At 45.2% G+C, this 13,013-nt stretch overlaps 1 protein-coding gene across 1 annotated transcript in view; it reads right to left on the reverse strand.

Moving 5' to 3' along the window:
* The window catches only part of LOC134177199 (neogenin-like), a 19,529-nt gene extending 6,744 nt beyond the window's left edge, over positions 1–12,785 (reverse strand). The window contains exons 1-12 of the mRNA XM_062643956.1: positions 12,433–12,785; positions 11,164–11,457; positions 10,720–10,980; positions 9,836–10,099; positions 7,447–8,055; positions 6,737–7,030; positions 6,517–6,661; positions 5,192–5,358; positions 4,209–4,481; positions 3,958–4,095; positions 3,840–3,885; positions 1,947–2,301 (exon numbers count right to left, since the gene is read on the reverse strand). Coding sequence (XP_062499940.1) covers positions 1,947–2,301; positions 3,840–3,885; positions 3,958–4,095; positions 4,209–4,481; positions 5,192–5,358; positions 6,517–6,661; positions 6,737–7,030; positions 7,447–8,055; positions 9,836–10,099; positions 10,720–10,980; positions 11,164–11,457; positions 12,433–12,493 — 2,907 coding nt within the window. The 5' untranslated portion in view covers positions 12,494–12,785. The remainder of the gene's footprint in view (positions 1–1,946; positions 2,302–3,839; positions 3,886–3,957; positions 4,096–4,208; positions 4,482–5,191; positions 5,359–6,516; positions 6,662–6,736; positions 7,031–7,446; positions 8,056–9,835; positions 10,100–10,719; positions 10,981–11,163; positions 11,458–12,432) is intronic.
* Between the last annotated feature and the right edge of the window lie 228 nt (positions 12,786–13,013).

A 13,013-nucleotide genomic window follows, 5' to 3' on the forward strand; every position in this document is an offset into this window, starting at 1 on the left:
CTAGGAAGTCGCCATGCTGTAGGAATGGTAAACCGTGACGAAGGTAGACTTTCCAAATTTCCAAGTTTAGCAAGAGCTTGAAAACTAGTAAGGCATAATCTGGGTACACAAAAACCTCAACTTTTCTGTCTACATGAACGTAAACTGTCCGCCCGTGTGTTCCGCGATCTTAGCTAATGTGCTGAAGCACATGCACAAGGAATGACACTTACCTACACGCTCCGCAATAAACCGTACAATAGGCTCGATTCTGACTGGCTTCTGGTACAATGGCATGCATTCAGCACTTACAAAACCTTGAAATGTGCAACAGAAGTCGAAGCCAGAGCAATTCTAGCTGAGACGGCGAATACCAATATTCCCGGAAGCCAGCTACTAGTTTCTTGTCTCGGGGGTGCCAACTAGATTTGATGGCTAGGGATCTGATACCAGACAAAGCTCCTGCAAATCTAGCTGTGGGTGCAGACGAAAACTAGCTGTGGGTGCAGACGGAAACTGCCTCTATCATTGCTTATTGCGGGGGGGGGGGGGGGAGGCCCATTAGGAACAACGGCTTCGCACTGTTCTTGAGCTCAAGCTTAATTACATCAGTTGCTGCAAGGTATGCGCTGACAAGGTGTCAATGAAGTCTGGCTTCTCTCTGCCTCACAATCTGTTTGTCTAGTGTTACTTATGGTAAGAACTTCAAGTATGAGATAACGGAAATATGGCACGTGTGCATGACGTCTGCACAAAGAGACCGTGGCCTTAGTGTAACAAACTGTTGGTCAGTTGGTCACTTTATAAACTCTAGAATGTCCAAACTCTTGAAACCTAGATATTAATCTAAAGAATGAAGTGCCTTCTGTGCCTGCATGTGGTTACATTGCTGCATCATACTATTGAACTAGGATGAGTGTAACAAAAAGTAAGTAGCTATAAGACTGTTTGACTAATAACTTTTGAGCATCACAAGTAGGCGCAGCCCGCGTACATTTATTGAGGGGCGTGGCATAATAAGAATTGCTTTGCCGACCAACATTTCTTAGGTTTTTCGAACCCTGCTACTGTAGATAAACACCAAGACTACAAATGGGTAGAGAAGTCGCCATGATTCAACTACAATTAGATTACACATTTACCGTGTTTTCTCAAATAGTAAACCGTGGGTTACTATTTTTCAAACTGATAAGATCTACACGTTGCTATTCGAGCATGGGTTACTATTTTTCAAACCAGAGATCCACGAGTTACTATTCGAGGAAATACGGAGCTATACAGATATCGTATACAATGTACACGATACTCATGATTTGCACACTCCCACTGTCGTGTATTTAATAACTTCCTTTGTATCTCTAACTCTAACGTCAAATATTGTTAATTAAATCAGCTCTCACATTAAAAGCGACCGTAAAAGGAAACCAAACTATTGCACAAGTTACCTTGCGACACGCTCACTGTCACACACACACAACTCCAATCGCACGTGTGTGAGTTCGTTCACAATAACTAAGAGTCACGCACATGTCAGAGTCGTGCCTCACATTTTCGTCATTCCTACTGCGACTACACGCTCTTCTGGCATGTTTCAAATTAAATTGCTTCCAAAACAAATAATTTTTCAATTTTCAAAAAATATTTGTTTTCAAAATTTACTTGATTTCGAGTATCAGTACAAATTTCAATGTGCCAGCACGCGGCAATATACAAAACAAAAATGAATAAATCCCACAAGCATTCAAAACCGAGTGTAACTAAAGCCAAATTGTGCATACAGCATATACATCACCCAGATAATCTACTTTGACTGACTGACTGACTGACTGACTGACAAAGATCATTTATTGAACATACAAGGCACTACGTACATCATAGGAAGTCGAAACATAATAGTCGCTACTGAAATCTAAAACCCACTAATGGCTGACTGACTGACTGACTGACTGACTGACTGACTGACTGACCTCTTCGGATCCATTGGTTGATGATTTCGGTGCCGCCGCATTGTTCGGTGAGACAATCGCCGATGGTACGCGACTCGTCTTCCCGCTCTGTCCGACAAACGATCCGTCGAGTGCCACAGACTGCTGACTCTGTTGTTGCTGCAGCATACTTGTCGTCACGAGATCCGATGTCGCATGAGACTGAGGCTCCGAACGCTTGTTGTGATGAACAGACGAAAACGACGACGTATATGCTAATAGACTGGCCGTGGTGGTGGGACGAGGCAGCGAGTTCGCCGGCGCGGTACACTCTCCTGGTTGATTAGCTCTACCCTCAGCTGTACTGCCAGTATTCAAGTTGTCTGTGCGCTGAAAACTAACACATCAAACCCAACAACATTAGCAACACATCTTAGAGCGTGTTCATACCGAATATTTCGCTAACCATCGTTAGGCTAATTATGACTAGAGTGATCTTAGGGCAGTGTGTGTGTTCACACCAAGTAATCGTCACTGGACGTTAGTAACAGGTGCAGGACAGTAAGCCGCCGAAATGTAGTCGTGGACCTTTAGTTGTCAGTACACTCAAGCCTGGTTCACAGTATAAACGCTGACACCAACATTGACGCTGATGCTGATGCTGGAATAGAAATGAATCCTATTCCAGCATAAGCATCAGTGTCAACATCAAAGGATGCCGCCTGCATCAAGGTGGTGTCTTTGATGTTGACGCTCAACTGAGCGTCAGCGTTAATATTGTGAAGCAGCGTTTAGTCGCCGAAATTTAGCCGCAAAGTCAGACGTGACAGAAAGTATGAAAACGTAATCTAGCACGCAAAACCAATCAAACCAATGTTTGACCGTTGTCCACCGAACTTAACGGATTTTACACTGGAATTACCAGCTGCAGCACGTCAGCTTTGGACAATGGAACCCTAGATAAGCACGAAAGTACAGCTGTCAAAGCAGTTGACTAGACCCTGGTATCTAGCCAATACATGACTATAGACTGCTCTATAGCCAAGTAACTGCTTGGTAAACTCCTTGCGTGTAGGTGCAGTGTGAATTGTACGCGAACAGTATCGTCAAATGTGCTCATAGGTACCGGTACATTCTCTGTCAAGGAGGGCTGAAACAATAATAGCCCATGCTCGAATAGTAAGCCATGCCCTGAGATGATTGAAAAAATAGTAACCCGGGATTACTACTCGTGGAAATACGGTACGTATGACATAGATTAATGTTTCATACTAGCAAACATAAGATTGAGAACGTCAAAGAGCATAAGCTCATCAAACTTTGAATTCATGCATACGTTTGGATCGCAAGATCGTGCCCAGACGTACATAGATCTGCTCTACAATCTACAACAATCTACATATAATTGCACTACGTCCGACGTCCATATGCACGCAGTACAGCAGGATGGATGGACGGATCGGCACGCCGAGCTGCCGGGCGGGTACAATTTTGACTGGCTCGCTCGTGCGCTCGCACTTGACTCGCTGGGGACCCCTCTCGCGGACTCAACTCAAGTGGGCTTTGTTCCATCACGGAAGTTGCCTCATGCTATGAACAGGAAGTAGAGTCGGTGTGGGGCTGGTTCAATTTCCACTGCCTACCGCGTGCGCTCAGACTTGCCGGGTGTAGGCTAGTGTGACATAATTACATGACTAAAGTCCACAACAAGTCATTTAATATCCGGTTGCAGGTTCTGATAAGCAGGTGTACCTCTCATACCATGCGATTTACACTTAGAAACAACGTCGAGCTCATGACTTTCTTTGCCATAAAAACAAGACCAAAGCACAGAACACTAATACAACCAACGAAAAAGACTAAACCCACGCACTCAACACACAAGTTACTAAACACTAGAAATCAATAAAATAGAGACAACTACGTGGTACTTACTTTCCTTGAATAAACTCCGAGGTGACTGACTCAGATTCATCACTAGCTGCTTAGCCAAACACACACAACGATGTAAATCAATGCAATAGCAATATAAAAGTCAATAAATTCAACTGACGTTTTGCTCCAGGATGGACTCGGCAGCACAGACATACGATGACGATGGCAATGAGAATGGCAACGCCGCATGCGGCACCGATGATGATGATCATGATCGTGTCGCCATTGCCACTCTTGTTTGCACTACTCCCGTATTCTAAATGATATAACAACGATGACGTGTGGGCATTCGTGTGCATGTGTGTGTGTGTGTGTGTGTGCACGCGCGTGCGTGCGTGTGCATGTGTGCATGTCCGTACTCTTGCCTACCACTCGCTGCGGTCCTCGATTCAACAATATAACTCTGAACTCCCGGTACTTGCCCTTGCAGAGCAACAACTCTCACTTCGTACGTCGTATTAGGTCGCAATGAGGTAATCCTCAACTGTCGGGTGCTGCTCGAATGAGACACCCGGTCTCTCCACTCACCACCAAGTACACGATATTGCACTCTAAACCCAGTCGCTTCGACCTCCTTAGTCACCGACCACGTGACAAGGAACGAGGTTGCTCTGGTGGACATTATTTGCGGTGGAAGAATCGCTGCACAGCAGAAACATCATTAAACTCTGTTACAACAAATAGCTTAACAACTCGAGTGTTACACCAAACATAATGTAGTCCAACTATGAGAGTCTCAACTTCAAACGTGTGGAAGTGATTGCTATGCTATTGACGCTCTTGTAACTCTTACTTAAAGGTCACGCGTGGTTGGGGTCTCTCAAAATTTAACACCTAAAGTTGTTAATTAGCAAAGTAATTCGTTAGTTAACTTAAACAGCAAGCTGCTCAATGCTACACCAAAAATTTTTTCTGGTAGAGCTTCAAACCATGGCCACTGCCTACAACAAAACCTAATTTTCTATAGGGTATCTAAGTCGTCGAAACCTCCAACACATGGTCAACAGGTAGTCTCGCATAGCCAGACTGCTTTCTGCTGCCTCATACTTCCGGGCGAAAGTAGTCAACAGGCTTGCTAAAGTTGAAGAATGTCAGCATTTCTACAAATCCAGCAAACAGTCACTGTGCCATATAAGAACAGTGTTGCTATAGAAAATGCCTAAAGAGCATTTTCTTGGTTGCAAGAAAAACAAGATGTCAGTGGCCTGATGTTAACCAACCGGTACTCTGTAAACGCTAGACATTACAACATATTCAATTACAATAGATCTAGTCAATAGCTATTGTGAGCGGGACCTTCGCTCTCTGTAACCAGTTACCTCCTCCACTAAACAAATCAAACTCTACGTTACCTGTCGTCTCGCCAGGGGCGCTTGTGTTGACCGATGAGATGTCGCTCGCTGCGCTGTCCAGTCCGTTGTTGGACGTGATGAGACGAAAATCATATCTCGTTTCCGGTTCAAGATCAAGAAGTTTGATGTTGTGAAGTCGTGCCGGAAGGAATGAAGACGCAAAGTACCTAAAGCAAACACACACACACACACACCACATCATCACAAGATATCAAAAACTACGAGCAACTAACTATCAGTCATCGATATAATGTTTGTGAAATAGGCTTAATTAATTAACGAATGCCTTTAGAACCTACACTACATTTAGTGAGCAAACCAACAGAGACGACTGTCTCACAAACAGCAACAATCCCAACTACCGCGAATTCCGACAGCGCCCAGCCAAAAGACTGCCCACTGGGCGATCTCTTGGAAAGTGTTCTCATTTACAGCCCATGAGCCACTAATGAGAATCAAGATTGTGGTGCACAATTCGACGTCGGCGCCCAAAGTTGGTCAATATTTCGATGTTGTATTAGTAGTGTGTCTTACTATAGTACAGTGTACGTACAGGTTTGGCAACCAGACAGCAGTCTTACACTGTGGATCAAAGAAGGAGCCTCTAAAGAAATGCCTGACATGAAGCATAGGAGGGCCGTCAGGTCTGGTCACGCTCCTACGTTTATAAAGACTAAGTATCTACGCAGGACGTTGCAAGATGGGCCTCACACTTGCCTACTCTGTGGTACTCAAGTCAATCTGCCAATTTCCAGAGTTTCCTATGAACCGTCCCGGGTGCTTATTGAGAACGGATTTTCTTCCATAAAAATCCCATTTCCGTATTGCTGCCCTGGGTGCTGTTTCGGAAATTCCCGGTACTGTATTTTTTCTAGTAGCCTGACAAGAGCACGTTGAACCAAACCAACACGGGTTAGCTCGGGTCGGCGCACTTTTGAGAGGTTGTGTGAATGTGGGCCAAGCCGATCAGCGTAGGTAAACTCCCGATCACTTTGTGAAATTCAACATTATCTAATAGACGTAAACAACGCTACATACCGTATACGTCCAATACAAGCCCCACCAAAATTCAAGTCCCGGGGCTTTGCAACTCTCTGCAGTGCAGTCAATATGTTCGTACCATACAAGTCCCTGTCTAAATTGTGCTCATTTGTAAATACAAACCTCTGTCTAAATAAGAGCCCCTGTCTAAATAAAAGCCCATGTCTGCATACAAGCCTTGAGACTTATTAGTACACACACCCCCCAACTTATTGCCTTCCACATATTAATTCAAGGCTCGGGGCTTGTATTTGGACGAATACGGTAGACCAGAAATTACTAACCATGCGCCTTCTCCCGCTTTCCGATACTGCAGTTTGTATGACGTTACTTCGTTTGCTCGTTCGCCTGAAGGCGGAGACCAAGCGACATGAATACTCGAACCCGTTATGGCAAGGAAGTGGACAGGTGAAGGCTTCGGCGGAGCATCTAAACAAGCAACGAACGATTCGATTAACACTTCACAAAACAATACGTTAGAACCAGAAAGTATTAACCACATACCTTGACTAATTGTTTGTCCACTAAACGTTGTGGGTTTGCCCTTGCCTTCTGAGTTGACCGCTGCCACTTGGAACTTGTAGCTCGTTCCAGACATCAGTTTGGAAACGATCAATCGAAGTAACGAAGTCGGAGATCCGGAAACTTGTTTCCAGTCGTCTTTGTTTGTTTGCGACGCGTACTGCACCTCGTAGCCGGTCACCGTGCTGCCGCCGTTGTCCAACGGCTTGTGCCACGTGAGTTCAATCGAGCTGTGACTGACAGCGGTTGCCACACAGTTGTTTGGCCGTCCAGGAACTACAGTAAAACAATACACTAGACTAACGCATTGGAGGGATGCATCTCACAATACACTAGACTATTGTATTGGAGGGATATATCTCACAATACACTAGACTATTGTGTTGGAGGGATGCATCTCACAGTACACTAGACTATTGTATTGGAGGGATGCATCTCACAATACACTAAACTATTGTATTAGAGGGATGCATCTCACAATACACTAGACTATTGTATTGGAGAGATACATCTCATAATACACTAGACTATTGTATTGGAGGGATACATCTCACAATACACTAGACTATTGTATTGGAGGGATACATCTCACAATACACTACACTATTGTATTGGAGGGATGCATCTCACAATACACTAGACCATGCAATCAGCTTACTACATGCTAATACACAGCAAGCACACACACAAACCTGTTGCCGTCGTATTGACGAGAATGAATTTGATCTTGTCATTGGGACTTCGACTATACCGATTCCGAGCAGCAACACCCACCTCATACGTCACCCCCCTGCCCAAGTTTTCAATCGCAAACTGTACCATATCAATGTCAACCTCATCACTTCCAAACTGACTGGCTCCAAGATACCGATGCAATACAATATATCCAAGCACCGTACCCATCGACGAGTCAAAATCCGGAGCCTTCCATGTCACATTCACGGTGCTTCCTTTCGCCTTAACTTTGACATTTTTCGGCGCTTTAGGTGGCGCCGGAAGTGTCCAGTATGGATCCGTTGGATCAGTGAAATCACTCCGACCGTACTTGTTGACGGCCTTCAACACGAATTCGTATGGTGTACGAGGTTCGAGATTTGTGAGTTCGTATCCTTGTTCTCCCGCTTCGGTGAGTGCGGCCACCGAGACGTGAACGCGATACCAGTACGTGTCGTTGATCTCCGCGTAGTCCAGTTTGTAGCCGGTGATGGGACTGTCGCCGTCGCTACCCGGTTGCAATCGAAGAAAGATGCTAGTACTCGTGGCCTTAACAGGCACCGGTTTAAATGGAATTCCGGGAGGACCTGACAAAAACACAATGATGTAACCATGGCGACACACAACAATCCGATTGAGAAATTCAAAGTAACAGAATGAAAATACAGATGATAATCATAAAGCCAGACCAACTGAATTCTTGATGCTCGGATATTTTACATGAAAACCCGACCAACCGCTTACAAAATGAGAAAAAGCTTGACCATGTAACATTGTTGGTATTTGAGTATGCGACAGTTTTTGTTGTCTTGACTTAAACAACACTTCAGTGATCACTTACACAACTGATCAACAAAACAAGCAGACAGACAGACAGACACACACACACACACACACACACACACACACACACACACACACACACACACACACACACACACACAGACAGACACACACACAGACAGACAGACAGACAAACACAGACAGACAGACAGACAGACAGACAGACACATAGACAGACAGACAGACAGACAGACACATAGACAGACAGACAGACAGACACACAGGAGACAATAAGTTGACAACAGCAGTTTGACAGACAAATGAGCAGCGGCAGTAGCTATGTGTTCAAGAACAAAGAAACCGATGCTAGGAAGGAGCAGTTTTACGAGCGACAAGTAGAGGACACTCACTGTGGAAGAGCCGGCAAAATACAAAAACCGACACAAAAGCCAAAGGTGCGAAAGAGACAACCAGAACGTGGACACAGCAGGAACACAAGTACAGTAGAACCTCACTAATCCAAATTACCTTTAGCGCACTGCCTCGCGCACTCAGATCATAATAAGCAGCCACAGATCCGAGTTGCTACTGTATTAAAGTCTTCAGTAAAAGTGAGTATCTGACTACTTTAAATCCTCAATGTCACAGTACTTAGAAGTATCTAGTCGTTGCAGCTGTGTCGTTCACACATATGGACACATACGTAAACGCACCAGTGGTCTCGGTTTCCGAGGTAAGGTCTGGACCTCCAAGGCTACTAAAAAGCCAACGAAACGTGGAAACAGACACAGAAATAGCTGCTGCAAAGAGACAAGCAGACACACGAAGATCCATGAACACATGCTGTGTACACCCGCACGGTCACCAATTTACCCTGGCAATACGAAGCCTTCCACAACCGGTAACCACACCCACGCACATCAAATTATATATCTATATTCTAGTCGAGCTCAAACTGGACCAGCAAATCCAAGCATCAAGAATTCTTTACAGCCACGTTTACATGAAGCCTGATAAATTGTGCCCAGGGCTCAATCCGGGCCCAACCCTGTTTTGTGTTCACACATTGTGTTCACACATTGTGAGCCACCATTGACGTCTCAGCTAGATGCTCAGGGTCCAAAGTGCGAGTCAATCACATGGTGGTCTGTAAACAATGGTGAGACGCTGAGGTACTAAAGACTGACAAAGAGGTGACGGCACTCATTGGGAGATGAGAGCGTGCAAAACCAGCTTGATAGCATAACAAGAAATGCAAAGATGTTTGAAGAAATACCTCACAATCTTCCTCCATGATTAACAGCATGTGCACGCTAGTTAATGATGGGCAGAGCTATATCATAACCGGGGAGGACCCCAACCTGCCATTCAAAAGTGAGCTGTGCCCAAGGGTGGGGCAACTCTGCCCGAATAATTGTCGCGTAAACACACAGTCCTGGGTCCCATACCATCGTGTAAACGGGACTTTAGTTGTTGGTCTGGCCTATTGGCACAACAGTAGCCGCATCCAACACCAACACAGAGTAATGACCACACACTACCTCTCACAACCAACAGCACAATCTGATCGACAAGCGTACTCACCTTGTATTATGACGTTGATTTGACTCGAGTCTTTTCCTAGTAGATTAGAGGCAACGCACGTGTACAAGCCCCCGTCGTTCGGTTTCACCTTATACAGCAAGACAGATGAGCCGCTCGATGTTGCATTTGATGCGATAGCCGCAGATTTGAACGACCACGAAACGGTTGGAGTGGGAAGACCTGTGGCGTCGCATCGAAGCGTGCTAGTCGTGCCCATTCCAAGCAGAAGAGGAGACGACGATGTCGAACTGATTCGAGGCGGATCTAGAAAGTAAAACAAAACAATCAAAACCAAAGTAGCAAACCAAGAAACACAAATTCGTGTGACAAGGTAACCTCATGAGACTAAGTATGCCATAGGTCCTAGAGTAAAAATATTATCTTATTTTAATAAATTTGTATTAAATATATTAATATTAATATATCAATAAATCTATTATGTGCACATAACATTCTGATATATGACAATCACTATAGTATCTGTAAACTCTGCACCCTCTCTTAGATCATCCCACATTAGGTCTTTGTTTGCCTTTTCATTCAATTTTGGCATTAATTTATTTGCTAATCACATTGATTGCACCAACATTGGACACACAAGTAACCAAGATTCAATAACATACGCCTAATGGAAATGATAATGCAATGTGCCCAGTTTCCAATCAGCGACTCAGATCACAATTAATCCGTTTAGTTCAGCATTACAGAACAGGGCTATCTTTTCATCGCCCAACAAACTCGATTTGTTCATCCAATCTATCGGCCATATAAATCACATTGATATCAACCTGTGTACTAACAAAGCAGGAAACTCGTGATTTCCATCAGAGTCCAGGTCTATACGCACCATGCATTGAAGAACTAGAAAACTACAAGCAACTTACAATAAACGACAACTTGTAGCGTCTTCTTGTCGCTTCCTGCAACGTTCTCTGCCAAGCATTCGTAGCTTCCAGCGTCGCCCTTGGTCACATACTTCATGGTGTACGTCAACACAAGCGTGTCAGCTTGGTCCTTCAGCTTCAAACCATTCCTCGACCATGTCAACTTGGGAAGAGGTAGACCACTAGCCCGACATGTTAATGTTGCCGTTGCCGACTGATTTGCATAGAATGGCCCTGTATATCTCTCGATGACAGGTGCAGCTAGAAGACAACAAACATACAAATAAAGAGCAGCCAGGAGACAACAAACACATTCAAATAGAGAAGTCACTGCAGTGCTAGCTATTCTCATACAAACCACAAGGTATGATGACCAGGAGGACAGTGGGCTTAAGCTCCTACATCGAGCTCTACACAAACACAAGCAAGTTAGGCATCACTCACTCGCAAGTTGCAACTTGAACGTGCTGCTGAGAGTAGGACTTCCATCATCTGAATATCCCTGGCAATGATAGGTACCGGCGTCTGACTCTTTAATTGAATGAATAGTCAGTTCACTAGTTAGAGTGTTGGTTGTTGGTTTGGTGACACTCAGCTTGTGACGTGCGTCCTTCTTTACAACCCTTCTGTCTCGATTCCAGCCAATCACAATCACATTTGTCGCAGTACAGCTGAGGGACACAGTCTCATCTTTCCGCACAACTTGGTCTAATGGAATAGAAGTGAAAGTCTGCGCACCTAAAGTAACAAACACCTCTTAAACAATCAAACTCTCCACGCAATCAGAGAGTTAAAACTGCCGGCTGCCATTAAGATATCTAGTTCTTAGCATTAACAGTAAGAGTCACGCTTGGGGCTTTCCTAAACGAAGCCAGACGGCAAGTGCCTAGCGCCGTCGTCCTCGAGAGGAAGAGATAATGTTTTGCGGTTGAGACAAGCGGGTGTGTGACTTGTTCATGGTTGCCGCTCTGACAGTCTGTCAACATCCGGAGACTCCCACACTATGGAAGGTTTTGTACTGCAGGACACGTGCCGGAGAATGACAAGCCGTGATGCGAGAGATTCGCCTGTGTGTGTCCTAAAGACCTGCATGCACTGCTACTATGTATCGCCGTGTAAAGCTAGATAATAGAACGTACAACACACTCTGACTGGCTATACATACAGTACAACACACCGACTACAACACACTGGCTGCACAGTGCAGCATACCGGCTACATAGTCACAATACACGTGCGCGTATCGCTACAATACAACACACTGGCTACACGATACAACACACTGGCTACATCGTACGACGAAGTCGCCACCTATTAGAACACACTTGCTACATCCTACAACAAACTTGCTACCACACTTGCTACATACTACAACACACTCGCTACAATACACTCGCCACCAACAACACACTCAATCTACATACTCGATGAAAAGACAAAACGCTTGTCACTCATCTCGCCTTCGCCCAATTCGATTACGACCCACCAACCATCAGTTTACTCACGCTACATCTTCTCGCTCCGCTCAACATCCATCGCGAAGCTCAACAACAACCCATACCACCCAAAAAAAGAGTAATCCACTTGTGACAAGTCGCGACTATCACATTGAGACGTTAGGTTAGCAGCCAGACACACAAAACGACGAGATGCGACGCGTAAATTCGAAATACGACCGTCAACGAGACAAATCGGTCGCGAACAATGCCATACCTGCAGGTGAAGACGACTGGAGTGTGAGGAAGAGAGAGAAGAGTGCAATCAGAGCGACCATTGCTCGACTAGGAGACCGAGAGTGGGTCGAAACGCACGATTCGTGCTGTTCGGTCGCTGTCTGGGCGCGTGCGGGCTTTGGAGGGCGACGTTAGGCGACAACAACACCACACCTACGGTTGGAAGAGAATGTTGCACTTCGGAGATAGACGACGGCGATAACGCGCGCGTGTCGGCGACCGGAACTGTAAACAGTCTGATCACATGATCGATGGAATGGCTGGAAGAATTGAGGGTAAGGGGTTGTGAATTCGCCTGAGGGTTTGTCAGTTGCGTGGATTCGCTTCTTGGTGTGTGTGTGTGTGTGTGTGTGTGTGTGTGTGTGTGTGTATGTGTGTGTGTGTGTGTGTGTGTGTGTGTGTGTGTGTGTGTGTGTGTGTGTGTGTGTGTGTGTGTGTGTGTGTGTGTCACTGCATGTGAGTGTGTGTGTGTGTGTGTGTGTGTGTGTGTGTGTGTGTGTGTGTGTGTGTGTGTGTGTGTGTGTGTCACTGCATGTGAGTGTGTGTGTGTGTGTGTGTGTG

This window comes from Corticium candelabrum, chromosome 3 (genome assembly GCF_963422355.1).
Source record: "Corticium candelabrum chromosome 3, ooCorCand1.1, whole genome shotgun sequence".
Lineage (NCBI taxonomy): Eukaryota > Metazoa > Porifera > Homoscleromorpha > Homosclerophorida > Plakinidae > Corticium > Corticium candelabrum.